The sequence below is a fragment of the Populus trichocarpa genome, chromosome 2, assembly GCF_000002775.5.
Source record: "Populus trichocarpa isolate Nisqually-1 chromosome 2, P.trichocarpa_v4.1, whole genome shotgun sequence".
Taxonomy (NCBI): Eukaryota; Viridiplantae; Streptophyta; class Magnoliopsida; order Malpighiales; family Salicaceae; genus Populus; species Populus trichocarpa.
In genome coordinates this window covers 6,973,288-6,998,921 of record NC_037286.2, presented here as the reverse complement: position 1 = coordinate 6,998,921, position 25,634 = coordinate 6,973,288, and the positions used below count along the sequence as shown (strand labels likewise).

The window sequence follows — 25,634 nt, the reverse complement described above, 5'->3', positions numbered from 1 at the left end:
ATAAATTCTACCCACCTATCATGAGTATCACTTCATCTTTAAACCTTTTAAATAAGTATCCAGACTAAAAATTAAAATTTCAAAATATACTAATACATCAAAATCCAATCTCACGTGTTTGTTGCATTCTTAGGTTAGAAATGTATAAAAACCTTCTGAACAATCATCAGTTTTCATTGATACCCCAGAGAAATATATACACAATGAACTATGATGTATTTAGATTAGAATCCATTTTATCATCACATTTGGAACTTCGCATATGTGACCGCTAAATCAACTCAAAAAACTATTAAAACAATATTCCTCTCAACCTTCAAAAAAATCATTTTAAAAACCAAACCAAAAAAAAAAAAGAGTTTTTAGTTTTTCAATTCAAGATTCAAAATTGGAAATTCCTCGGTTTTGAAACAACTAAATCAGATAATGATTGAATTTAAAATTGGTATGAATGAAATCACATCGATAAAACCTTTCATCTCTCATTTAAGAATTGGAATCAAAAGAAGAAGAATACTGGGGGTGCTAATCCAAAAGATAAAAACACACAGGGGCTGTTAATCCAAAAAGTCAATAATTTAAAAGATCTTTATCATCAAACACATGGCAAGTATATGAAATTTTAAAAAGTAGATGAGATGTAATAAAAAGTTTTTAATAACTTAACATAGCACAATGCTGTTATTTTTTTTTAAAAAAAATCTCCATACAAATGACCAATAATTTAAAAAATATGTGCACCGGTTCATTTTTTTATAAATAGTGATAGTTCTTTTACTTAAAATAGCTCCAAACACACGATATTTGATGGTTTGAAAATGGCTTGAAGAATTGATATTTCGAGACTCCATATAACAAGACGATATGAACATGGGTTTTTTATTTTAGGTAATCTTGTTTTTTTTTTATATTTTAAAAAATTAAATTTTTATATATATTTTTTATTTCAAATTAATATTTTTTTGATATTTTTAGATCATTTTAATGTGTTAATTTCAAAAAATAAAAAATATTATTTTGATATATTTCTAAATAAAAAACATTTTGAAAATCAACCGAAGTACATTTTCAAATAGAATCTGAATATTTTTTTAAAAAAAATATAGAAAGTTATTTCTTTCTAAAAAAAAACATTTTTAACATTTTTTCTTTAACTTTGAAACACGGTGTCCTTGCTGGCGGGAAAAGCAGAAACGAATACTGAATCCACGCGGCAAGCGGTGCAAGCCCCCTCGTAATTATAGAAACAAAACAGGGGTAGATTTGCCAAATGAAATGTCTCGAGCTACTATTATTTTGGCCCAAAAAATCACTGTCCAAACCTTTCCCACCTCAAAATTCAAAACCCTAGCCCCCAGAATCCGCCACGCACAGAACACTCACCTTTACTCCCTCGCTAGCTCATCAAAGCAGCACAGCGACATGTCGCACTTCGGCCGATCTGGTCCTCCAGATATCAGAGACACCTTTTCTCTCCTCGTCCTCAACATCACTTTCCGTATTTGTCCTCCCCTCCTCTCCAATTTCACTGCTCTCTCTTATTTTTATAAGAAGACATTGATAAGTCATAAATTACTCTCCTTTCTCCCTCGCAGGCACCACCGCCGACGATCTTTTCCCTCTCTTCGACAAGTACGGCAAGGTAGTTGATGTATTTATACCTCGCGATCGAAGGTATATAAATAAACCTACACATACACCTTTATATATATGTGTGTGTGTGTTTAATAACGATCGTTTTTTTTTATTTTTGAAAGGACTGGAGAATCGAGAGGTTTTGCCTTTGTGAGGTATAAATATGCTGATGAGGCACAAAAGGCAGTTGATAGGCTTGATGGTTAGTGTTTTCACTCTTTTTTTTATAAATTTTTATATGCACTCAAATTGTTGTGTTCATTTTTTTTTTGAAATTTAGGGTTTATTAATTTGTAACTTGGATTTCTCTCTTTGTAGGGAGAGTTGTGGACGGGAGAGAGATTATGGTGCAATTTGCGAAGTATGGTCCTAATGCGGAGCGAATGTGAGTAGTTAAAACACTTTTAACTCGGTTTGAGTTTATATAATGTGGGAGAAAAGGGTTAATTGGATGCTTGCTTGGTCGATTATTGTGGTTATATTGAATAAGTTATGATTCTTCTAGCATCCACAGTTGTGTTGTATTTGGTTGGATGAGAGAATTGTATTATACATCATAATTGAATTATACTTGACATAATCTACAATTTGGATTAGGTAATTAATTGTTATTGATCGAAATGAGCACTATTTTGCTTGTAATTAGCAAATAACCTTGTATATTACTCTATTTTAATTTCTTGTTTTCAGGTTATTTTAGAGGGAATCTTTCTATTTGTTCCTTTTCACTTCTTTGAAATTGTTATCTTTCTATTCACCTGGGCATACTTTTTTCTCCGTTTCCTTGTTTTCAATTTCAAATTTCTACTTCTGTTTGCTGTATTGTTATCTTGCAATAGATTTTTTTTCAAACTGATTAGAAAGTTGCATTTTCTTCTTTAAGTAATCGTTATGCCAAGGTTTTTCACCTTCTAATTCAGTTATGCTGTTTTTATTTTCAGTCGGGATGGGAGGATAGTGGAATCAACTTCAAAGATAAAGAGTAGGTCCAGAAGCCGCAGCCCTCGTCCAAAGTAAGGATCTTGCTTGGGTTTTTATTTATAAGATCAAACTTTGACTTTCTGTTTATACTGTGAAGATTCAGGTTGAAATAAACAGTTAGGAGGGGATGCTATTGCTCATGCAAATTGATTCCACCTTGAAAGCTTGTAAATGTGACTCAGTGTATTGTGGTTTCACTGCTTGTGATGTCTCGCAAACATTTTTCAGGTATCGGGATGGCTACAGGGACCGGGACAGGGATTACAGAAGGAGAAGTCGCAGTAGAAGCAGGGATCGATCTGAACAGGACGGGTATCGAGGTAGGGATAAAGATTATCATCGCCGAAGTGTGAGCTGCAGCCCTGATCGCCGCAAAGACCGTGGTAGAGGATATGATGAGGAACGACGCAGTTGGAGCCGGTCTCATGGAAGGTACGGGATCATTCTTATACTTTTCCCATCATCCAAATTGCTTGTAAGTTGTTTATCTGATTGGAAACTTGATCGATGTTGGCATGCTTTCCCTGCTTGGCACAGCCCTAATTCTCCAAGGAGTCCTCCACGCAAGGCTCGTCTCAGGGATGAAAGTCCTAATGGACACAATGATAACAAACACTCTCCTACTTCAAAGAGTATCTCTCCTCATGATGAACCGGTGGATTCTTGAGCCTATTTGCAGGAAGATCTGATACTGATGTGAGTCCCGTGCTTTTTGAATGATTGGTTATATTCTTCAGTAATAGCTGAACCCTTAACATTATGATTTCCACCTGTGCAGGAGTGGTGGGAATTCTGCTCTTTGAGTGGTGTGTCCCTACTTTTGTAAGAGTAATGACATGCTAGATTATCTTTTTGATGGATGAAACATTGTATGTCAGGTTTAATCAATTTATGCTTTTGAAGGTTGCATATTTCAATGTTCAACTTGCTGCATTACTTTCCAAAATTAGGCTTGATGGAAGCTTTCGCCTGCCCTTTTTGCCTGATGCTGTCTCAGTCTCCCAGGTGTTTCTTGCTCATTCACATGCTATGCTTTTGCATTCCAGCTTAGTTGCTTACAATTGCTGAAACTTTACTGCCCATGGGCGGATTCCTTTCCCTTTCTTCTTTTGTTCCTTCCCACTGCAATTCCTTGGTTCATTACTTCCCCCTTGAGTTATCTCTCATTCCATTATGATTGCCACACCCAATTCTATTACTAAATGTTTAATTGTGGATCGTTTATATTGGCCTTATATAGTGTTTTTGGGAAGTGTGAATGACTACGCTGCCTCAAATGATTTCATATCAATGCTGCCCAATCTACTCTTCTAACAATTTTACTATGACAGTCTTGATTTGGCTTGGTGATGCTGTGGTTTTTACCAAGTACTTCTAGTACTTCACCAACCGATAGTAATGCGTGCGCAAGCTGATAAAGAACAGTCGTTAAGTTCTGGATCTCTTTTCTGCCCAGACAGCAAGATTTTCAAATTTTGTGCTAATTACTGAACTGAGAGTTAAAAATTGTCACTACCATATTTGAATATTTTGATTCTCTTAATGTAGAATTTGTCTGGATGAGGCTTTGGTCCTGGAGCCAACTTCCACTGGTGAAGGGTTTCGTTTCCATTGACAGATTGACTACCAATGCTGCCTGCCTTCTCCATTCTTTGGCACGTTTAAACGGAAGGGAAAATTCAGGGCAAAAAGGATCGATCCAAATCCAAAATAAAATGAAAACTGGTACCATTTTTGTCGTTTTGTTTGGATTGTACATATTTATTAAGTACCAACAGGGCTGCAAACAAAGTGCTTTATCTATGCTTGAGAAGCTCGTCTAAAACTCGTGAATCATTAGGATGCAATATTGAAGGATCCCACGGAGCAGTGCTACCTTAAATCGAGACAAGGGGGAAGTTAATTCTACCAAAAGATATTTAGCATTACCCACCATGAATGTGCGATTTGGTTCCTCGTGTTCTTTTAGGTGGTGTAGGTAGTGTAGGTAGTGTTTGGTTCGGAGTAGCAACTGGCTTGGGATTTCCTGCAACTTCGCTGGAGGTATCGCTAGAATGAACCTTGCCTATTCAGTTTTCAAAGGCAGTTTGCGGGCGCTTCATTATCATCTTTTCCTGGTCTTTCATGTTGGTCTTGCCATAAATGAACTCTGGTTCAATCTCACGCGGATCAGTCAGGTCTCCAACTCATCTATCTTGATTTGTCGTTTAATCAGATGCCCAGGAATACTCCAACTTGAAATCAGCCTCCTTGTTGTAAATCAGTTAACTGGTTCAGTTCCTCAAGAAATGGGTCGATTACGGTCCGTTCTGAGCTAGTTTTGCTTGGCAACCAGTTATGTGGTCAAATGTCTGCTTCATTGGGAGATTTGAGGTGTCTGACATTTCTATTTTCGCACCAAAGTAACCTTTCTGGTTCCATTCCACCGGAAATTTAGTTGAGCTTTACATGGATACCAATTATCTATCAGGACACGTCCCTAATAATATCTACAAAGTTAATTATGTTCTTCATGTACCAAAATCAACTTTCTGCTCCGAGTCCCGATGAAATCTGATACTTGAAGTCTCTCCAACAGCTAAGCCTCTTCGGAAACCATCTTTCCAGCTCTTTCCAGCTCTTTCCAGCAGCAATTGGTGGCCTGAGAAATTTCACCCATCTTCGTCTCTACAAAAATCAACTTTCTGGCTCCCTTCCTGAAGAGCTAGGAAACTTGGAATCTTTTGTTGATCTAGAGGTGGGCAACAATCAATTGAGCGGCCCAGTTCCTGCTTCAATTGGTAATTTGACCAACCTGGAAGTGTAATTCCTCGCAACAACCAACTCTCCGGCTCTATTTCTGAAGAGAAGGCATATCTTAAAAAAGTTGTTCGTTTTGGCTTTTGCCAAAAACATTTGCCAAACTCAATCACTTCAAAACTTCTGTCAATAACAACAAACTCACAGGTTCAATCCCCAAAAGCTTGAGAGATTGCAAAAGCTTTGTAAGAGCCCACCTGAAGTAAACCAACTGGCTGGAAATATTTCTGAAGATTTTGGCGTCTATCAAAATTCAAAACCTTCAATTCATGGATCTGAGCCACAACAAACTCTGGTGAAATCTCATTCAACTGGGAAAAATGTCCAATCTCATGATAGATACCTACAGGTCCAAAGTAACCTTCAATATGGGAGCTTCTCTTGAAGCAATAAGGCTTTGATCTAGTTGCCACCGAAGCCACAAAAGGCTTTCTAAATTGATTCTTTTCTGGTGATAAGCGCTTCAATTGCATCATAGTAATTACAAAAAAAAAAAAAAGGTTCTTTTATATGCTTATCCTTGTTAGCATTGGCATCAATTTTTTCATTATGAAAATTTTTGCAATTAAATGGATTATGATTCCTGTTTGTTGATACATAGAGCCCCATAAGCATAGAGTTGGTACCAAGGATATGCGGTCCCATCATACAAAATTCTAGCATACGGAATTTCTCAGGCCGGGCAGAGATCTGAAAGGCCCTTGTAAATTCCAAAGCCTCTGTGCTTGCGAACATCTTCCTCTAGTCCTTTGACGCATATCTAATAGAAATGGATTCCTCTGCCCCGGCTGGCTGGTGTGCCTTCTCTTACGGAAGCAGCTACTCCGGATAGAAAAGTCCGCTGTTAAGAGATTCAAGTAGATATTTTCGACTAAAGGAAGAGTTCTGTCTTTTCTTTCGGGAAGTGGTTAGCCACCTTGAATATTGCAGGAAACAACATTAGCAGTTGGATACCTCCTGAGATTGGAAATGCCGCTCAGCTTCAAGCACTTGATCTTTCTTCAATCAATCAGTGGGGGGGTTCCAAAGGAATAGGAAAAGTTAAATTTGTTGAAATATTTAAATGGAAATCAAATTTGTTCCTTCAGAATTTGGATTATTGAATGATCTCGAGCATCTGGAACTGTCTGAACAGATTGAACCAGCCAATTCCAGGATTTTTTGGAAACTTCCTTAAACTTATCTACTTGAGCAGCAGCAATTTTTTGCACATAAACCCAATACAGTTGGGGAAGTCAGTGCATTTGTCCCAGCTATACTTGAGTCACAACTTTCTTAGCGGAGAGATACCCACACAATTAAGCAGTTTGTAGAGCTTGGAGACGCTTAATCTCTCCCACAACAATCCTTCTGTTTTATTCCAGGCAGTTTTGGACAAATGCGGGGTTTATCGATATATCCCACAGCGAGTTGCAAGGTTCCATTCCTGACAGCAGAGCCTTTCAAAAAGCTTCCGCAGAAGCATTACAGACGAAAAGATCATGTTCAAGGTCTGCAACCACACAAGCATTCCATGAAGCACAAAGACAAGTAAAAAAAGGGCCCTGTAATCTTGTTTCTACTCACATCCCTCCCTCGTTTTGTAGCATCTTTACCTCTCTCTTTCTTCTTAGTTCTCTTTTATTCACACAAATGAAAGAACTATACACCAATATATTAGATGTTGAAGATACAATTCAAATGAAGAACTATACACCAATATATCATCAAAGAATACTAACAAAAACATTCTTAAAAATGGTTCCGGTATAGCATTCATAAGAGCCTGAAATGTAACTGGGGCATTTGTTAACCCAAATAACCTTACCTTAAACTCATAATGTCCATGGTAAGTTCTGAATGAAGTTTTCCCTACATCATCTTCATGCATCGTTACTTGATAATAACTTGATCTGAGATCCAATTTGAAAAAAAAATGTTATCCATGTAGCTCATCCATGAGATCATTAATTATGGGAATATAAAACTTGTTCTTGATTGTCAAATCATTGAGATGCCTGTAATCAATGCAAGATATTCGGGTGTTATCCTTATTTTTCACAAGGAAAACTTAAGAAGCAAAAAAGGACTCCATCGTGTAACATCTCTTTCACCAATCATTCCATCTTTTCTTTATGCACATAAAATTTTTTGTAGGGTTTTATATTAACTGGTTTAGACCCAGGAATAAATGAAATCTTATGAAATATGAACCAAGGTTCTTGCTAGTGGTAATTGTGTTGGCACTGAGAAAAATTCTTCAAATTCATCCAGTAAAGCCTCGGCTGCAGCATCTTGTACAACCAGTCTTGGTTCTTCAACTGTCTCTAATGAAAAAAAATTGTAATGTTATCCCACAATTAGCTTCTTTCAAGCTTTTATGTATTTTGGCAGCTGCAATGCACTCATTAACGACTTAAGTTAGTTCTTCAGACCTTTCAACATATTCCTCCACCCTTTTTTTTACACAAGTTTGTTGAATCCCTCCACTACATCTCTACTGTCAAATCTCATGTAAAGAGCCTTCATAAATTCTTCCCAACTGGCTAAATACTCCCCTCCACACAAAAATCCTTTATACCAAATCTCTTTCGTGCCGTCCAAATGTAATGAAGCCATCTCCACCCATTGTTAGATTGAAATGAAGTTCATTTTGAAGAACTTCTCACATTTCCTTATCCAACATCTTGGATTATCCCCACAAAAGGCTGGTAACTCTACCCTAGACAAGTTCCAGTATATCTCCTCTTTGAATTTCTTGATTTCATGTGCCCTCTCTTCTTTGATTAACTCTGTGATGAGAAATGGGTCCATTAGAATCCATGCTAGACCTACCTTCTTTATCAACCTTCATGCCTCTCGTAAGTATCTTTAAGGTAGCTGCAATAGAGTCCAACTTCAATTTGAATTGTTAATTCTTTTTGGCCTGATTATCTGCCATTTCTTGTAGTCTTTCATGTAGTTGTTGTATTCGCTCGTCCTCCACACGTTTCACCAATTGTTTTTATGTTGATCTTACTATGGTTTCAGTAGCCGTGAATCGCTGGCTCTAATACCAATTGTTTTCCTTAACAAACAAGAGCTTACAAGAAAATTGAGGGAGAGAAGTAGAAGAAATTGAGAGAGAGATATAACTAGCAACTTTCATGGCTAAGTGATCATAACTTTGTTGTTGCAGATTGGCTGAAAAGAATAATGGGATAGGAATAAGAGATACAAGTGGATGTTAAGTGGTTAACCATTTTAACATACCGACTCGAAGAAGAGAGAATAAGAAGCGCTCTCAAGAAAGAGGCCTGGCAAGAGTTAAAAGACCCAGATCACCAAACCTCCAAGGACTACAAAGTATGGCGTTTTCATTAAAAAGCGGGCCTGAACCTGAAGCTATGGAAACTCAGAACCATGTTTAGTGTCTTAAACAAGTCAAATATTCAAGGTATCAGGGAAATTGAAACGCCCAAGCGGAAGAGAGTAGAATCTGTAATGAAATGTACGTGTAGCTCCTGGTACAAATTCTCTCTCTCTCACTCTCTCTCTCTCTCTCTCAGAGACTTCGATCAATGACAAAGTAGAACATACGAAAAATCTTATTTACAATTAAGAAAGTGATGGAAAAGGTTGTCCAATGAAATTCGAAAGGATGCTTATACAAACAATCCCTAAATGACCTGTAGCTTGGTTGAAAGTATTTGGATTAATTTTCTTTTTTTGATTTCAATCCAAATAACTATAGTTAAGTTCTTTGGATTGAAATCCATTTTCTCCAATGCATATAACTTCACATTATATTTCGTTAGATCAAACTCGAAATCTAATATGATAAAAAGCTCTAGTTATTGGTCGGTAGGTTAATCTAAATATATAATTTTTTTTTTGTCTAAAATAATATCATTTTAATTTATTTATTTGGTTTTGTTTAAACCCGATTTGGTCAAGTTAATTGGATCATACGTCAACCCGTCGAGTCATTCAAGTTTAACTTTATCAATTTCAAAACTAGTTTAAAATAAAATCCAATCTAGGTTGGGTTTCGGGTTACAGGTTTGTCGAGTTAATCTACAGAACCGGTTTAATTACTATGTATCATATAAAAGTTATATTAATTTTTTTTAAAAAGTAAAAAATCATAAAACTATCAAGGATTTATCTGCAGAATTCCACCTTGAAATTTTTTTCTTTCACTTCAAACAGATTGGGCTGTTGCCGGGTGTAAAATAGAAGTAATTGTACCTACAAACTTCGTGCTTGAAATTAAACAAACACAAAAGAATAACAAAAATGGATTTTTCACGAATACAAGTCAGGATTTTGATGCCTGAGATTTTTCTTTATGCATCACATGTCGAGATTTAAAGATTTGAAAAGTACCTCGAAGACACATTTGACTTGTTTTCAAAGTATTATTGATGAAATCCTACAGGGTACAAGGCTTCACCTCGTATAATTTAAGGTTTCAAGCATAGAACGGCATCGGCATCTTAAAGAGTGTATTTTGTTATGAGAGTGAGTGTCATTCTTTATTAGAGCGAAGGCCTCTATTTATAGAAAGACCAAATGGTCACTCCGATAAATAGACTTGTGCCATTTTATTTTTTTTAATATTTAAGGATGTATTGTTGATGACATAATGTTATGATTAATAGACAAATATTGTGTTTTATGTGTCAGCTTTGACCATTAAATTGATGAAGGTTGATTTATTGTTATATCATCTATTTTTTATTTTATTTTATTACAGTTACATTAATGGGCTGCAATCGTGGTTTTCATGAAAGCGAGTTTTTGTTACATCTGACTTAAAGAACCACTCAAAAGTCAGCTGAAATGAAATCCCAATAAAGATCGAGGAAGGCAACCAGTGGTCGAGTGTTCCCAAACAGTGGTCAACCCACTGATCAGTTTGCTCTTGGATTTAGTCAGTAAGAAGTTTAATTTTTTCCCCTTATAAATACTTCTTTATGCAGATCAAGCTCTCCATCAGTGCATATCCCTCTTGAAAGGTCCTCCTAGCAATGTGAGCCTTTTTAGATAGGAACCTTGACAAATCTTTCACAACTTTCCTTATGTGAAAACAATCTTAGTGGTGCAATCCCTCCTTCAATAGGGAGCTTGAGAAATTTGTCCATTTTGTACCTTTATAGCATTAAACTCTCGGGTTCCATACCCCAAGAAATTGGATCAGCGAAATCTCTTAACCAGCTTGATTTGTCAAATAATTGCCGAACTGGCACAGTTCCTGCTGCTATCAGAAACTTGACACAGCTATCGCTTCTTCACCTTTTTGAGAACCAACTGTCTGGTTCTATACCTCAGGAGATAGGAGCCGTGGAGTACCTTTCCGTGCTCTCTATGCATGGAAATAATATCACTGGCACAATCACCCATTCGATAGGGAAACTGAAAAGCTTGTCCACTCTCTTCCTTCATAACAATAAGCTCTCTGGTTCCATACCTCAAGAAATTGGATTCTTGAATTCTCTTGAAATGCTTGATCTGTCAAATAACAGTTTCATTGGTCATTTGCCACAAGATATATGTCTCGGGGGATTGCTTCAAAAATTTTCTGCAGCAAGCAACCATTTCACGGGTCCCATTCCTAAAAGTTTGAGAAATTGCTCGAGTTTGTTTAGAGTGAGACTTGAAGGTAACAGGTTAGCAGGAAATTTAACTGAAGAGTTCGGAATATACCCTCACTTGGGCTACATAGATTTGAGTGACAACAACTTATTTGGTGAGCTTTCATGGAAATGGGGGGAGTGTTACAGCCTGACAAGTTTAAAACTATCAAACAATAACATCTCTGGCCAGATACCGCAAGATCTTAGAAAGGCAGCTCGGCTTCATGTTCTTGACCTTTCACTAAATAATCTAGCTGGGAAGATTCCCGAGGAATTGGGGAAGTTGACAGAACTGTTTCAATTTACTCTTAACGATAATCAACTTTCTGGTGACATTCCTTTGGAAATTGGAATGTTGGCTGATCTTGAACATCTCAACCTAGCAGCAAACAACCTAAGCGGTTCAATTCCTTCTGAAATTGGCAACGCGTACACTTTAGAAAGTCTTGACCTCAGTTGGAATTTGCTTGGAGGAGAGATACCACAACAACTTGGAGATATAAAGGTTCTACAGATTTTAAATGTCTCCCACAATATGTTGTCTGGTTCTCTTGCGGTTCCGGCCACTTTATCCATACACGAAGCTTGACGGCGGGGGATGTATGCAACAATGAGTTAGAGGGACCGATTCCCAACAGCAAAGCCTTTTATGAGGCATCTGTAGAGGCATTTAAAAATAACAAAGGTTTGTGCGGAAATATATCTGGTTTGAAGACCTGCCCCTCGTCACTGAGCTACAATCTGCGTCCAAAAGGGCATAGCAAAACCATTATTGTAATTGTTGTCCCTTCTTCTTGCAAACCTTTTCTTCTCCTCGGCATTGTTGGAATCTTTTATTCTCTTTGTCGAAGTGTGCAAAAACAGAAAGACGAGGCAAAGCAAGCAGAAAAATCGAAACATCTTTGCAATATGGAGCTATGACGAGAAAATGGTGTAATATCATTGCTACTGAGGGATTTGACCCCAAATTTTGCATCGGAGTAGGGGGACAAGGAAGTGTTTATAAGGTTGTGCTCTTGACAGGATAGGTTCTTGCTGTGAAGAAATTTGATTAGCAATTTGCTGTGAAAAAAAACTGCAGGAATGCCAAACAAAAAAGAAACTAGAAATAACACATGGTTTGACAATATATTTATATTTACAGAAATGAGAAGTTTTTATTTTTTATTATATCAAAATAGAGTTATATAGTAGATTTTAAACAGTTCAAGAAAACCTAATGTCTAAAAAATTCTAACCATTCAAAAAATATTAATAATTTTTTAAATATTTTTTTACTATACCGCAATAGCGTGGCCCTCGCACCCTCAACCTGACAACAAAACAAGAAATAAATACTAAAAAGACAGATGCCATCATTCCCCTCCACTCCTGTATTTGGCTATTAGCCATAAATTACAACACAATTGGATGGTCAGTTTGCCAATTCAAGAGCTTTTATTAGTGAGATTCGTACCTTGACAAAGACACGCCATCGCAATATATAGTGAAACTCTACGGCTTTTGTTCACATCCGCGACATTCATTCTAGGTTTATGAGTTCTTGGAACCTGGAAGCCTGGAAATGTTACTTAAGGGAGATGAAGAGGCAATAGCATGTGATTGGATTAGGCGAATAAATATTGTTACAGGAGTGGCTAATGCTCTTTCTTATATGCACCATGACTGCTCGCCTCCAATAATACATCGTGACATATCAAGCAAAACTATTCTGTTGGACGGAGAATATGAGGCTCGTGTCTCCGACTTTGACACTGCTAGGATTTTAAAGCCTGACTCATCAAACTGGACATCCTTGGCGTGCTACTAAAATTAGGTTTACATTTTCTTGGGATCGTAACTGTTTATGGATAACTGAAGACTACGCTTGACAGGCATCCCATATAGCTATTCATCCTTTCTATGCTACAAAAACAACATAAAAACTGACATCATAACTTACAATAAAGAATATAAGAAAAAATCTTCCCTCGCAGAGCTTGCCTACACAATGGAAGTGAATGAAAAATGCGACATATACAGCTTTGGAGTGGTATCACTAGAAATACTTATGGGAAGGCATCCGAGCGATCTCATCTCGTCATTGACTTCATCATCCTCGGCAACAAAAATGCCCCATCATTTACTGCTGAAGGATTTCTTGGATGGACGCCTCTTGCCTCCTACACGTACAGCAGCAGAAAAGGTAGTCAGAGTTGTGAAAATAGCATTTTCATGTACAGATGCTATGCGTATGAGTGAATAATTATGGTTGGAAACAATTATTAGGTTTTTAGATTGATTCTCATGGCGTCGCATATAATAATGTATTTTAGTCTCTTCTTTTTTTTATCAGTTTTAGGTTTTTCTTTTTAGTTTTTCTCGTTAATAGTAGAAAATTAAAGAATAGTAAATAAAACATAAACTCAGCTCGAGCACAGGCACGAGCCCGGGTTCCCGGCTCCGGGCACAAGCTCTAAAATATCCAAAGTTCTAGACCTTCTACAGCTGCCTTAAAAGACATGGATCATATGGTGAGATGAGTGTTTATTTTTTTGTGCAGTGAAAAAAGTAAGTTACTGTCAACTACACAAATTAAATGAGTTATGTCTGTAGCTATAAGATTAAATACATCAAAGAATTTGGTAATTATTTGTTGTGTTAAATTGTTAGTAAAATTATAATTGTTATTTATGGATAACCGAAGAGGACGCCGGCCAGACCGAGTTTTAAAATTGGCTCTTTACATGAAAAAGAAGAGGAGGATGATTTTAGCTATCCTGTTGGAGCTGCTAAAACAGATCATATGCTAAATTAATATTAGTTATAGTCTCTTGGCTTTTGTTTGGGCTATTGCATTGAAGATGCTTTAAGAGAAAGAAAACCGAATTAATAACATACAAATACTGTGCGGATAAAACATGAAAACTCGCTTTTCTAACCAAAAATACGTGCCCTATCAAATTCAGTGGATATTATCCGATCAACTAGAATGAATTAATTTTATTCTATTCAATGAGTAATATATATATATCAAATCTTGTTCGAAATTTAATTCAAAAGGTATATACTTATCTATAAAATATTTATAGTTTTTAAATTTTATTTAATATGTAACTATTTTAATATTGATGTAATACACACACATATATATAATATTTATTATTTAATAAATATGCATTCTTAATTTAATATTAAATAATAAGTAAGTGAAACTCAATACATAAAATATAAAAATTTAATCATAAGATATAAATATATTAAAAATCTTAGCCACAAGCATAGTTATTAAACCCGGACCAGCCCGGCAGGTCGACAGGGACCCGGTCGACCCGATGGCTGGACATGTACAGGTAAGACAAAATATCAGGATGAGCAAAAACCCAAAAAACCCGGGGCGACCCGTGACCAGGGCGACCTGGCAAAACCTAGTTGAGACTCGTTTTTTCAAATGTGTTTTTTCTCCTAGCCAAAGACTTCTCATTTTTTTTATATAAATTTTTTAGTTGGTTATTAACCATTTTCAAAGTTCACTATATAAATATTAGAAGAATATTTTATTTTTTTAATGTGAAATTTGAAATCCTTTAATGTATATACTTGAATGTTTTATTTTTTTAATGTGGGATTTGAAGCCCTTTAATATATATTAGTTGGATGTCCGCGCTACGCGGCGGGCTCACTTTTTATTTTCATAAAAACTACTTATTTATAATATAAGAAATTTAATTTTTTTTAATATTAATAATAATTGTTTTTTTCAAATTTATTAATTATTTTATTAATAATATTAATTATAATAATAATAATAATATTTATAACACAAATAATATATTTTTTATATAAATATTTAGAATTATAATAAAAATAATAATATTTATAACATAAATAATTATATTAAGAATTTCAAGGATGATTACAACACATAATAATATTTTTTATATCAATACCTTGAGTTATAATAAAAATAATGATATTTATAACACAAATAATAATATTTTTGATCTGAACACTTTGAATTATAAGAGAAAAAAATATTATTTATACCACACATTATTATATTAACACATGTGGGTGGGTGCGAAAGCGTCCAGACCCAACTTGGAGGTGGGTGTGGACGCGTCCAACCCCAAGTTGGGCGTGGATGCGTCCAGGCCTAATTTCGAGTTGGGCGTAGACGCGCCCAGACTTTTAATTATAATAAAAATAAAAATAATTATAACATAAATCATACTATTTTTAATATTAATACTTTTAATCATAATAAAAAAATAAAAAAAAATGATACTATTTTTAATATTAATACTTTTAATCATAATAAAAAAATACTCTTTGTAATATTAATACTCTTAATCATAAAAAAAATAAAAAAAATAAAACTATTTTTAATATTAATACTTTTAATCATAATAAAAATAATTATAACACAAATAGTTTTTTTAATATTAATAATAATTTTTTTAATTTTTTTAATTTTTTTAATAATAATAATAATAATAACACAAATGATAATATTTTTAATATTCACACTATTAATTATAATAAAAATAATTATATTTATAACATAAATAATTACATTAAGAATTTCAAGGATGATTACAACACATAATAATATTTTTTATATCAATACTTTGAGTTATAATAAAAATAATAATATTTATAACATAAATAATACTATTTTTTATCTGAATACTTTGAATTATAAGAGAAAAATAATATTTATACCACACATTATTATATTAACACATGTGGTTGGACGCGAACGCGTCCAAGCTCAACATGGAGATGGGTATGGATGCGTCCAGTTCAACTTGGTTTGGGTTGGGGTTGATTAAAATTAAAAGTATTATTATAAAAAATAGTATTATTTTTGTCATAAATATTTTAATTTTTATTATAATTAAAAGTATTAATAGCAAAAATAGTTTTATTTGTATAATGAATAGTATTTGCGCTAAAAAATATTATTGTTGTTATTAAAATTTAAAATATTCATATAAAAAATAGTATTATTTATGCTATAAATATTATTATTTTATTTATAATGAATAGTATGAATACTAAAAATATTATCAGTTGTGGTATAAATAATAATATGTTTATTATAAGTAATAATATTATAATAACGATGGGAAGCACCACGTGGCGCTTGGTCTGCCCTTGCGCCACATAGCGATTAGGCTGCCATAGCCAATCGAGTCTTTTGCCAAGACCCGTGCCCCAGGTGGTGCTTGGGTCTGCCCCTCATGATTGAGCCACCCTAACGCTAGGTGGCGCTCGGGTTTTCCCAAGTGTCACATGGTGCTGGGGCTGCCACAGCCAATCGGGCCTTTTGCCAAGACCTAAGAGCCAAGTGGTACTCGGGTCTGCCTCGCTCCAAGGCAGGGCCGCCCATGCGCCATGTGGTTCTCAGTTTGCCCCGCGCAAGGGCCAGGCAGCCGAAGCGCCAGCTGTCCTTGCGTGGGCAACGTCAAGTGCCCGCTACTTATGGCCTGCAGCCCCACCAAAACTTGTGCTGGTAATTTTCTCCCTAACCATCCATTCAATGTCAAATGCACCCCAGCAAAAAGACAACCCCACCACTCCCCCGCTGTCATTGCAACTCTTTGTGTCAAGGGCTGGTTTGCCATTACACTGCTCCAATTCACAGTGCTCTGAGTTTAGGTAAACAGTAACAGGAGCACTGAACTCTTTTAGTATATTACGTAATACTCTATGTTTATAAGAAAAAAAATTATGTTTTTTTAATGTTGGATAAAAAAACATTTTTGGTTTAAATACTTCAACTTAAAAGAATAACATATTAACATAGTATTTTTTCAATGTGCGATAAAAAACTTTTTGAAATAATTTTTGAAATTTTATTTTTATAACATGTATAGTTTATATTCACATGAATTATTTTTTAATTTTTCATATAAAATATTAAAATTTTAAATATATTTTTTAATTTTTTTAATTTGATTTGAAATAACCCGAGTTCACTCGTGTATCCCGAAACTCATTCCTTGACCGGGTTCCCCGGATCAGTTCTGATAACTATGCCCACGAGTACAAGGAGAGGAGGACGCGTAAGATATCATTCTCGCATTTTATTTTTCGTTTTCGAGTCCGAACAGAACAGAGAGAAAGAGAGAAGATCGAAGGAGCTATCCAAATCCAATAATGTCGACTCTTACGGTTCCTCAACAAGTTCCTCCCGTGTCTGAAGACGTTGAGCAGCTGAGAAAAGCCTTCTCAGGTTTCTTTCTTTTACTACAAAACAATGTTTTTGTTTTTCTCCGGGCAAACATGTGCCCCTGTTTCTATGATCTACTTTTGATTCTCACGTTCTGATCGTTGTCAAATATAGCATTTTTCTTGTTTTTTTAAATAGTACATATGATTGGGGACACTGTTTTTGGTTTGATTCAATCTTTTGAGGTTCGCATGTTTGATCTATTCACGATCATGATCTATTCACGATCATGATCATGATATACACACGGGCACTTTTGCAAACACGCATGTTCGTATATATGCGTGTGTTGTATTGAGATTATTTAATTCATCTTCAAGTTAAAGGAGCTTCATTTTGAAGGCTGATTGTAACACAAATAGTGCTGGAATCACTCGATCTATAATTGTTTGGCAAATCAGGCTTCAAAGTCTTGGTTTCTTTAACAAAAGTGTATTTTATTGTATATTTTGACTATTTGGAATTTTAAATTAAATTCTAAATCCAGATTTGTGTATTTAACCAAAAAAAAAAGATAGAGAGGTTTCCTTTTCATTCAAGTGAGAGTGTGGAAGTCACTGCATAGTTGGATAATTTTACCATTTTGATTGCAGGATGGGGGACAAACGAGGGTTTGATCATATCCATTTTGGGTCACAGGAATGCTGCTCAACGCAAGCTGATTCGACAGGCATATGCTGAGGCTTATGGGGAAGATCTACTCAAGGCATTGGACAAGGAACTTTCAAATGATTTTGAGGTCAGAGTCTGAACCTCAATTTTCAATGCCTTCTCTGTTTCTCCTCGCTGCCTTCCAATAGACTATCTAATGACTCTGCTTTCCACACACACACATATTCGAAGTCTAACATTGGTACTATGATTTTCCAAAAACCTCGCGGTTAGAGGGTGCTGCTGCTTTGGACCCTTGATCCAGCTGAAAGGGATGCTGCTTTGGCTAATGAGGCCACAAAGAGATGGACTTCGAGCAATCAGGTACTTATGGAGATTGCCTGCACGAGGTCATCAAATGAACTGCTTCTTGCAAGGCAGGCTTATCATGCTCGTTTTAAGAAGTCCCTTGAAGAGGATGTTGCACATCACACAAGTGGGGACTTCCGCAAGGTACAGCTTCTAGACTTACAATAAAAGCATTTCAATAATTCAAATTACACATTGACAATCAAGTGTCATGACAGATTTGTGAATTCATTGAAAGCACCAATTTTACTTGCCTTGTGAGCATTTCATGTGGATTTTCATAATTCAGCTGTTTTATATTTTCTATCTATTTGTTAGAAATCATTTTTTTCTCAATTTCCTGTGGAAATGCAATCCTCTCCGCCTGTCCTCATTATTACTCAATTTTTTTTTCTCTGGCTGCTTCATGTTTGTCATGTTTGTGCTACCCAGCTTCTGTTTCCTCTTGTGTCCTCTTACCGTTATGATGGAGATGAGGTGAACATGACCCTTGCAAAATCAGAGGCTAAGATGCTCCATGAGAAGATTTCAAATAAGGCTTACAGTGATGAGGAACTCATCAGGATTTTGGCTACCAGGAGCAAAGCACAGATCAATGCTACTCTGAATCAATACAAAAATGAATTTGGTAATGATATCAACAAGGTATGCAAGATATGAGCTTTATTGTAAGGTAACTTTGCTATACAGCTGTAGTTATCAGTAACGCCTTCCAGTCCAATCTTAATCCACACTTCATCCCTGATTGGCATTTATAAACCTCACAGAAGTTGGGGTTTCATCTTCTTAGGAAGCCTAGTCTTATATTTAGGCCCTGTTAGTTGATCATCAATTGCTAATTCCTTAATGGGCCCTTCTATGTGAAGGACTTGAAAGCCGATCCTAATGATGAGTTCCTCGCGTTGCTGAGGGCCACAGTTAAGTGCTTGACACGCCCTGAGAAGTACTTTGAGAAGGTTCTTCGTCTGGCAATCAACAAAAGAGGAACTAATGAAGGTGCTCTGACTAGAGTTGTCGCTACAAGGGCAGAGATTGACATGAAACTCATAAAAGATGAATATCAGCGAAGAAACAGTATACCTCTGGATCGTGCCATTGTGAAGGACACCGATGGCGAGTATGAAAAACTACTTCTGGAATTAGTTGGACATGAAGATGCCTAAGCTTCAATCTATTTCAAAATCTGATTCTGCTACAGGGGAATTGGACTATCAGCCTGGTTTTCATGTTTTTCCTTTCTACGTGTGGTTTTTATCATTGTGATGTTGTCTGTTGTCAGTCTTATGCGTATCTGTGTGCTTTGGTTTTTGAAAACTTGACCTATAGTCAATAAATAAAGTACTTGCCCTTTCAAAGAGTTCCTAACAATGTTCACTTGCCTAATTGCTCCTCCCTCTCCCCCTAATCCATTAAGTACATATTTCAAATCGTTGTAAGACTTGTGCCAGTGGCACTCGTTATCCTAGGGTAACAGACAGCCTAAAGTTCATATTGGTTGCCAGATATGCTGCTGGATGCCCCTAATTTAATTTTGATATTCTGTCATTATAACCAATAGGCAATGTAACAAAAAAAAGCACCCGGCCAACTCATTTTCATATTAAAAAATCAACATTAATAACAGCCTTCTCATCCATGCATTCCAAACTGTCGTGCAAAACAGAATACACAGATGGAGCGCATCAACGTATCTGACCTAACAAACAAAGATGACAGACAACAGGAAGGTAATCCGGCCATCCCCAAGTCACAAAACTTTGGAAACTGAAACTCCAGGTTCTTACCATGTGACATATATTACAATCTATGTTTGAATGAACTAGACAGCAACAGGACAACAAAATAATACATAGTTTTATCTGCATCATAAACTTAGGAAGACAACTTTCCGTTTGCACTCTCGGAATCTTGGAGGCCATGCACTTCCAAAGAGCCAAAGTTGTGCGCCACCAGGATCGCAGAAGCAAATCGTGATTGGCATTCAACATCTTGCAGTCCTAACAAAACTTACTGTGATTGGCATTCAACATCTTGCAGTCCTAACAAAACTTACTGGTAGTGAACAAGGTTGTAGCTCTGAATGAGCCACACTTCTTCCTACAGATACATATACATCATTTCTTCAACAGGTTTCGTGAGAAGATTCTCTTACAATACGGGCTGGTGCGTAACGTTGAGTGTGGTCGGACTGCTTCGACCAGTAAAGAATGAAGAGCACCCTGCTATTCAGAAGAAAATGCAACAAAGAGAACAAGAGAGAGAGAGATTTATTATGTAACAACTTCAACTAATTCAGTAGTATACTCAAAAGTTAAGGGTCTAAGTTTCTAAACCTTGGTAACTGCTAAAGCACATTGAATGACGTAGTTGGCAAATGGATCCTGCAGCAGCTGTTCAAAGCGAGGCACTGAGAGCAGTTCAAGAACAATTTGTGACCGGCTCTCTTCAAAATGCCCAAGGCACCTCTCAACCACATGGCTGCCAAATTTTTGCATGGAGAGGTGCACATAGTTCCCTTTGAATTGAGAAAGCAAGATGGCAATGCTACATGAGTTCTTCAGATCCATGATGTATTGAACAACATAATTTCTGGTGACACATAAAGCACCTTCAGAGTGAGAGAGCTATATCCCAGATGCTAAATATAAACAACAAATTCCGGTGCTATATTTTGTCCAGCAGAATGTTAAAATTTAATTTTAATAAAATGCAAAAAACAATTAAGAACATGCATAAAACTGATGGCGAATGACTTAAAATTAAGGCATTTATATTGATAAGCATATGTTTTCATGCCCTTCCTATAATCAAGCCCGAAGCTCCCATCAAGGGTCATATAGAAGTTTGTCTTGCCACACTCACAGATTATGGATATTGACAATAACTGTATCGCTATTCCTTAAGCAGCCAAACAACAAGAAGGTATGATATAATGTTGCAAATGTTAAGATCAATAAATGAGAAAAATGAACCCAGTAAAAATTGAGGGAGATAAGTTGAAAGATAGGAGAACGACCATCAAAGACAACGGGATGTAAAGAGAAACTTGTAAGATCTGAACTGCTCATGAGAAATGGTAGTTCAGTTAGGAGGAAAGGACAGAGCAGGAAAAAAAAATTAAATAGAAACGTTCAATTTGATATAGGTGGTAACAATGTATCTAAATCTAACTGTACTCTAGTATCATAACCTAAAGACATCCAGGAACTATCTCAAGCACCTGTCAATCATTAAGCACCATGCTAGTGGTGTTACCCCTCTCAGTATCTAATATATCTAATTAATTTTCATTCATGTGGACAGAAATAAGCAAAGGCTGAAGAGTGATGCCCAAGGATGTTGTAATCAACAGATTAATGACTCGAATAACTTCGACAATAAAGTCAATGTGAACTATTCTATAATACTTAACAACTACTTACCGCGAATGCAATGACAAGGTAATATGGATATCATTTATTATTAAATGAGCACCTTCATTAAGCCACACTACCATGCATCTTGAGGCTCATAGAAACTGTTTAATTGGTAGTGTGAAATAAAAGGGAATAAACATCTTATGGTAATTTGAATTGCCAGGTAGCACAGGTGTGTGATCAACACATAAAAGGAAAAAATAACAAAATCATAGAGTTCAAACACTTGAAGTGATTTACCCGAAAGGATCTTGTGCAAGAAGAAGTCCGTTTCTAGAAATTTCAGTCATTAACTTATCCCAATGTTTTCCAGTGGCATGTGCAATACATCGTTGCATTACACAGCATCCATGACGATGAGTTGCGATCTCAACACAAAACTTTGTCGCAGCATCAAAAATGAACTGCAAAGTAGGATCAACAAGAACGAGGACAGAGCAAGTTGCAGAATCTGTTAGGACATATATATAGCAGAGGTCTGATGCAGATTACCCAAGAAAAAGAGGATTTTTTTTATAAGGCGAACGTACCGGTCCTGGAATGATAATTTGAATTGAAAATTCTACACCAATACAGCTAGTGGCATATAAGCAGATTATATGTCAAAAGATCTCTGAACTTCTGGAAATCCCATTTTAGTGATGCATACTATTGACAGTGTATAATGAAGAGAATTCCCAATATGAAGGCTGGTGCTTGCGATAGCTTTAAGATTGTGTAAATGTGGCAAAGTTAAAATTTAGATTAGGTGATCCTTCTTTAGATATTTCTTCCTGTTTCCAATGCTTAGATGTTTCTTTGGCATTTTCCCTCTTTTCTGATAGAGGCCTCTGCTTGGCTTATGGTGTTAATGTTGGGCATGCTTCATATTGTTTTTCAACGGACAATAAATACCAAGTAGGATTAAGTTTAGCACGAGGCAAATTTTACATGAAATGGAAATCTATCCCTAGCACATTAGGACAGGTCTGGATTTCAAAATATGTTTTTAACAGCTAGCCCGGTTAGCTTGGACTGGCCACCACTATCCCACAACTGCACAAAGATTCAAATCACAAACTGATACGAAGACATTGTAATTATAATGAAACATACAGTCAACGATTGAGCTTCAGCATATGATTGAATGTTGGAGTGATATCATGCAGGTCTTTGGTTTATATGTTACTATAAATTTGAAAAAAGAAAAGAAAGACACATGCCTCGGTAGAAAGTCGATAATAATGAGAAGCTTGAACAAAACTAGACTATTATGCATGATGTTTTTTTCATCCTAGAATTATTTGCATTCCCGAGTTACAATAGCATCAAGGAGGTAACTCAAGGATGTGAAATTACATTTTAGAAATCATGGCAGATCATGGCAGCAAACATTCAATTTTAAAAACTCAACTCAGGAAGTAAAGGTTGTACCTTGTTATCTTCATTGCTCAGGAGGTTCAAACAACGCTGAATAACATGATTTCCATTCTGATCCTTGACAAGATCAAGCACACCAGGTTTCAGGGCCAATATTACTGAAGAAATCTGCTGCCTGGTTTTGAGAGTCTCGATCAACCTCTGCACTACTCGTGTGCTGGTACCACAGAACCATAAAAAGAAATGAGAACACAATAAACTTTTTCGGTGACTATCAACAAACTACAAATTTAAACAGCAACAATCCGAGGTATAGAAAATACCCGTATGTGTTTAAGCAAATTCTAACAAGCATTCCGGGCTCATTGGTGATCATGCGCACTATCAGCAATCTATGTTTTTCATCGCACACATCCAATAGCTTCTGGACGACATAATTGCCAAATGGCTTCAACATAAGTTCAACAATATGGCCAATAATTTCATCAAATATTAGTTCAACATCTTGGCTTGTTCCCTCTTCAAAAATCTTTTGTAAGAAAAGGCAACCATTCTGATCTTGTGCCATTAAGTATACATAACCCCGGAACTCATTCAAGGAAGTAAAACTTGGAGCCATTGGCAATGGGCTATGACTACCTAGTCTCCGACCATTTTCACGTATTCCTTCATGAAGAGAACAATCATCTGGTTTAATGCTTTCCCCCTGCATGTTCCGCACAGCAATCTCATTGAAGTGATTCTTATTGTGATCTCTCAAAGCATCATGTCCTCTATGGCTGGCATGATTGAGACCTCTTCCTTGTAAAATGAAACTATCCTCGCGGCAAAGACTTTCCATATCCCCTGCACCTTTCATAGACATGAGAGACTGAGGAACACCGTTGCGAGTGCTTGGTACAGTCCTTCCTTTTAACAGCAGACTTTCACCCAATCGATCATGACCATTCAACAAAGAGTAACTCAATGAATCCATGGCTACCCTGCCTCCATTAGAATCCATTTTATATTGCTGAGGGCCAACAAGAGCGTCGTTAACGAAAGGTCTAGTGCTAAATGGGTTCTGCGATTGATGAGGCCCCTCATATCTCCATTTTCCCTGTTTTTTGCTCTGCTCCAAAAAATAATCGCTCTGGTTTTTAAACCACCTAGAGCCAGGACAAAAATCATCGGACTGGTGATTATGGGCAGGAAAAGACTCCACTGAATCAAAACCACCCTTTTCAAATCCATTAAATCTACATCCCATAACATCATTACAACTCAAAGAAACTCCACGAGTAGATGATTGAAAGCTTTCCGAATCACAACCATCATTGCTAAAATCCCCATTGTTTAAACCACCATAAGAGCCATGATTTTTAACATTATATGGTACAATACCCACACCCAGAGAACCATCAACACCTACATCACCAAAACCAAAACCATCACCATGGGGGTCCATCTCAAATCCCTTCATTTTAACGCCGCCATTTTGTTCCTCTCTAATATTCATTCTAACAAAATCTTGAGACAAATCATTGATGTTATGAGGTGATTTAGAATCATCCAAACTCAGTCCATTAAAGTAAAGGTAACTGGGTGATTGATGACACGTAGCCTCTTCAAATAAAGGAGGAGAAAGAGGAGGTGCTGTTGCAAATGGTGAGCCTGAAGCATCCTCAGAAGAGAAAAACCCATTTGAGAAAGAGCTTGAAGGAGAAAACTCAGGTGATGATTGCAATGATACACTAGTATCACTCAAAGGAGAACCACTCAAAAGTGACTTCTTATGAAGAAGCCTCAAATATGACCCATTCAGTCCTCCTCCATTCAACAGCTCTTCCTCTCTCTTCCTCATCTTCTCCATAACCTTCTTTTCCCTCTCAGATTGTTGTTTATACATCATCATCATCATCATCAAATGTACACAGACACAATATACACCTATATGTAATATATATATATATAAGCAATATATCTGTCTAGCTACTTTTACAAGACAACTTTTGATTAAAAAAAAACCCCCACACCCACAGCAGAAATCTATTTGAAAACGCCAAATAGCACTTAGGGAAAAAAAAACAAATCACACAGTACTCAGGGTATGTTTTCTGGGTGATGAAGAATTTAAGGTCGCATATTTTTTAATCTCGTTTGTTGTTAATATTGTTGGGATTTGGGTTTTGTGAAGGAGAAGTGGAGAAAGATTTTGTATTTGTTTCAAATGGGTTTTTTCGAGAGTGAGGGAGAGGGATGTAGTACGATCTGTTACTGCGTGTTCATGCTCACACCATTACAATGAAGTTGAGCCGGCACTACTCGCTCACATATACCAAGTTACTGCCACTAAAATGAGAGTATCTCTGGCTACGACCTTCTCTCTCTCTTTTTAAAGGTTTTTTTTTAATGACTTTTTTTTATTTTCTTATTTTACTGTGTGTTTGTTAATGGTATCTTTGGTGCAACTGATTTCCTTGATTTTCTCACTTGAGGTTGTTGACTTGGTTTCTGTATCAACTTCTTTTTTGATATATATATATATATATTTGATAACTTCGCCTAGAAGTTCATTGGTTTCTTAAAAACTCATTCATACAACTTCCCAGAGGGTGTTTTGCACTGTATTTAAAAAGTATTTTTAAAAAGATTTAAATTTTTTTTATTTTAAATTAATATATTTTTAAT

General features: G+C 36.1%; 4 protein-coding genes across 6 annotated transcripts; 3 read left to right on the top strand and 1 right to left on the bottom strand.

The window, feature by feature from the left end:
- The first annotated feature begins 1,309 nt into the window (after window positions 1-1,309).
- LOC7463216 (serine/arginine-rich splicing factor SC35) lies at window positions 1,310-5,129 on the top strand. 2 transcript variants are annotated; one of them, XM_024596132.2, is made up of 8 exons: window positions 1,310-1,498; window positions 1,596-1,674; window positions 1,758-1,837; window positions 1,954-2,020; window positions 2,577-2,648; window positions 2,845-3,048; window positions 3,154-3,312; window positions 4,165-5,129. In XM_024596132.2, exons 1-7 carry the CDS (start codon window positions 1,423-1,425, stop codon window positions 3,281-3,283), a joined length of 708 nt encoding a protein of 235 aa, XP_024451900.2. In that variant the 5' UTR covers window positions 1,310-1,422; the 3' UTR covers window positions 3,284-3,312; window positions 4,165-5,129. The 2 variants fall into 2 exon arrangements, with proteins under 2 accessions (XP_024451900.2, XP_052306670.1); XM_052450710.1 differs by lacking the exon at window positions 4,165-5,129 and adding an exon at window positions 3,395-3,525 and having other exon boundaries at window positions 1,311-1,498.
- Window positions 4,671-12,052, top strand: LOC18096233 (probable leucine-rich repeat receptor-like protein kinase At1g35710). The gene is made up of 6 exons (XM_024596269.2): window positions 4,671-4,918; window positions 5,224-5,396; window positions 6,346-6,427; window positions 6,551-6,649; window positions 6,780-6,905; window positions 10,536-12,052. The coding sequence occupies exons 1-6, from the start codon at window positions 4,671-4,673 to the stop codon at window positions 11,599-11,601; spliced, it is 1,794 nt and encodes a 597-aa protein (XP_024452037.2). The 3' UTR covers window positions 11,602-12,052.
- A 4,952-nt stretch (window positions 12,053-17,004) lies between these two features.
- On the top strand, window positions 17,005-19,557 carry LOC7495150 (annexin Gh1). Its single transcript, XM_002302255.3, has 5 exons — window positions 17,005-17,232; window positions 17,823-17,968; window positions 18,115-18,333; window positions 18,622-18,834; window positions 19,056-19,557. Exons 1-5 carry the CDS (start codon window positions 17,157-17,159, stop codon window positions 19,350-19,352), a joined length of 951 nt encoding a protein of 316 aa, XP_002302291.1. The 5' UTR covers window positions 17,005-17,156; the 3' UTR covers window positions 19,353-19,557.
- A 196-nt stretch (window positions 19,558-19,753) lies between these two features.
- LOC7495149 (pumilio homolog 14) lies at window positions 19,754-25,343 on the bottom strand. Of its 2 annotated transcripts, none has more exons than XM_024594580.2 (5): window positions 23,288-25,343; window positions 23,019-23,181; window positions 21,846-22,009; window positions 20,523-20,778; window positions 19,754-20,411 (listed from the first exon to the last, which is right to left on the bottom strand). In XM_024594580.2, exons 1-5 carry the CDS (start codon window positions 24,865-24,867, stop codon window positions 20,304-20,306), a joined length of 2,271 nt encoding a protein of 756 aa, XP_024450348.1. In that variant the 5' UTR covers window positions 24,868-25,343; the 3' UTR covers window positions 19,754-20,303. The 2 variants fall into 2 exon arrangements, with proteins under 2 accessions (XP_024450348.1, XP_002301047.3); XM_002301011.4 differs by having other exon boundaries at window positions 19,754-20,408; window positions 23,288-25,342.
- Window positions 25,344-25,634: the final 291 nt, after the last annotated feature.

Bases quoted from the DNA above. Each gene is read 5' to 3' on its own strand.
- LOC7495150 (XM_002302255.3), top strand. From the start codon at position 17,157: ATGTCGACTCTTACGGTTCCTCAACAAGTTCCTCCCGTGTCTGAAGAC. The intron at 17,969-18,114 runs GTCAGAGTCTGA...CCTCGCGGTTAG, and splicing joins AACTTTCAAATGATTTTGAG to AGGGTGCTGCTGCTTTGGAC. The intron at 18,334-18,621 runs GTACAGCTTCTA...TGTGCTACCCAG, and splicing joins CAAGTGGGGACTTCCGCAAG to CTTCTGTTTCCTCTTGTGTC.
- LOC7495149 (XM_024594580.2), bottom strand. From the start codon at position 24,867: ATGATGATGATGATGATGTATAAACAACAATCTGAGAGGGAAAAGAAG. The intron at 20,779-21,845 runs GTAAATCACTTC...ATGTGTCACCAG, and splicing joins CTTGCACAAGATCCTTTCGG to AAATTATGTTGTTCAATACA. The intron at 20,412-20,522 runs GTTTAGAAACTT...TCTTCTGAATAG, and splicing joins GTGCTTTAGCAGTTACCAAG to CAGGGTGCTCTTCATTCTTT.
- LOC7463216 (XM_024596132.2), top strand. From the start codon at position 1,423: ATGTCGCACTTCGGCCGATCTGGTCCTCCAGATATCAGAGACACCTTT. The intron at 1,499-1,595 runs GTATTTGTCCTC...TCTCCCTCGCAG, and splicing joins CGTCCTCAACATCACTTTCC to GCACCACCGCCGACGATCTT. The intron at 2,021-2,576 runs GTGAGTAGTTAA...TTTTATTTTCAG, and splicing joins GGTCCTAATGCGGAGCGAAT to TCGGGATGGGAGGATAGTGG.
- LOC18096233 (XM_024596269.2), top strand. From the start codon at position 4,671: ATGAACCTTGCCTATTCAGTTTTCAAAGGCAGTTTGCGGGCGCTTCAT. The intron at 5,397-6,345 runs GTAATTTGACCA...TGAATATTGCAG, and splicing joins CCCAGTTCCTGCTTCAATTG to GAAACAACATTAGCAGTTGG. The intron at 6,650-6,779 runs GTCAGTGCATTT...GTTTTATTCCAG, and splicing joins AACCCAATACAGTTGGGGAA to GCAGTTTTGGACAAATGCGG.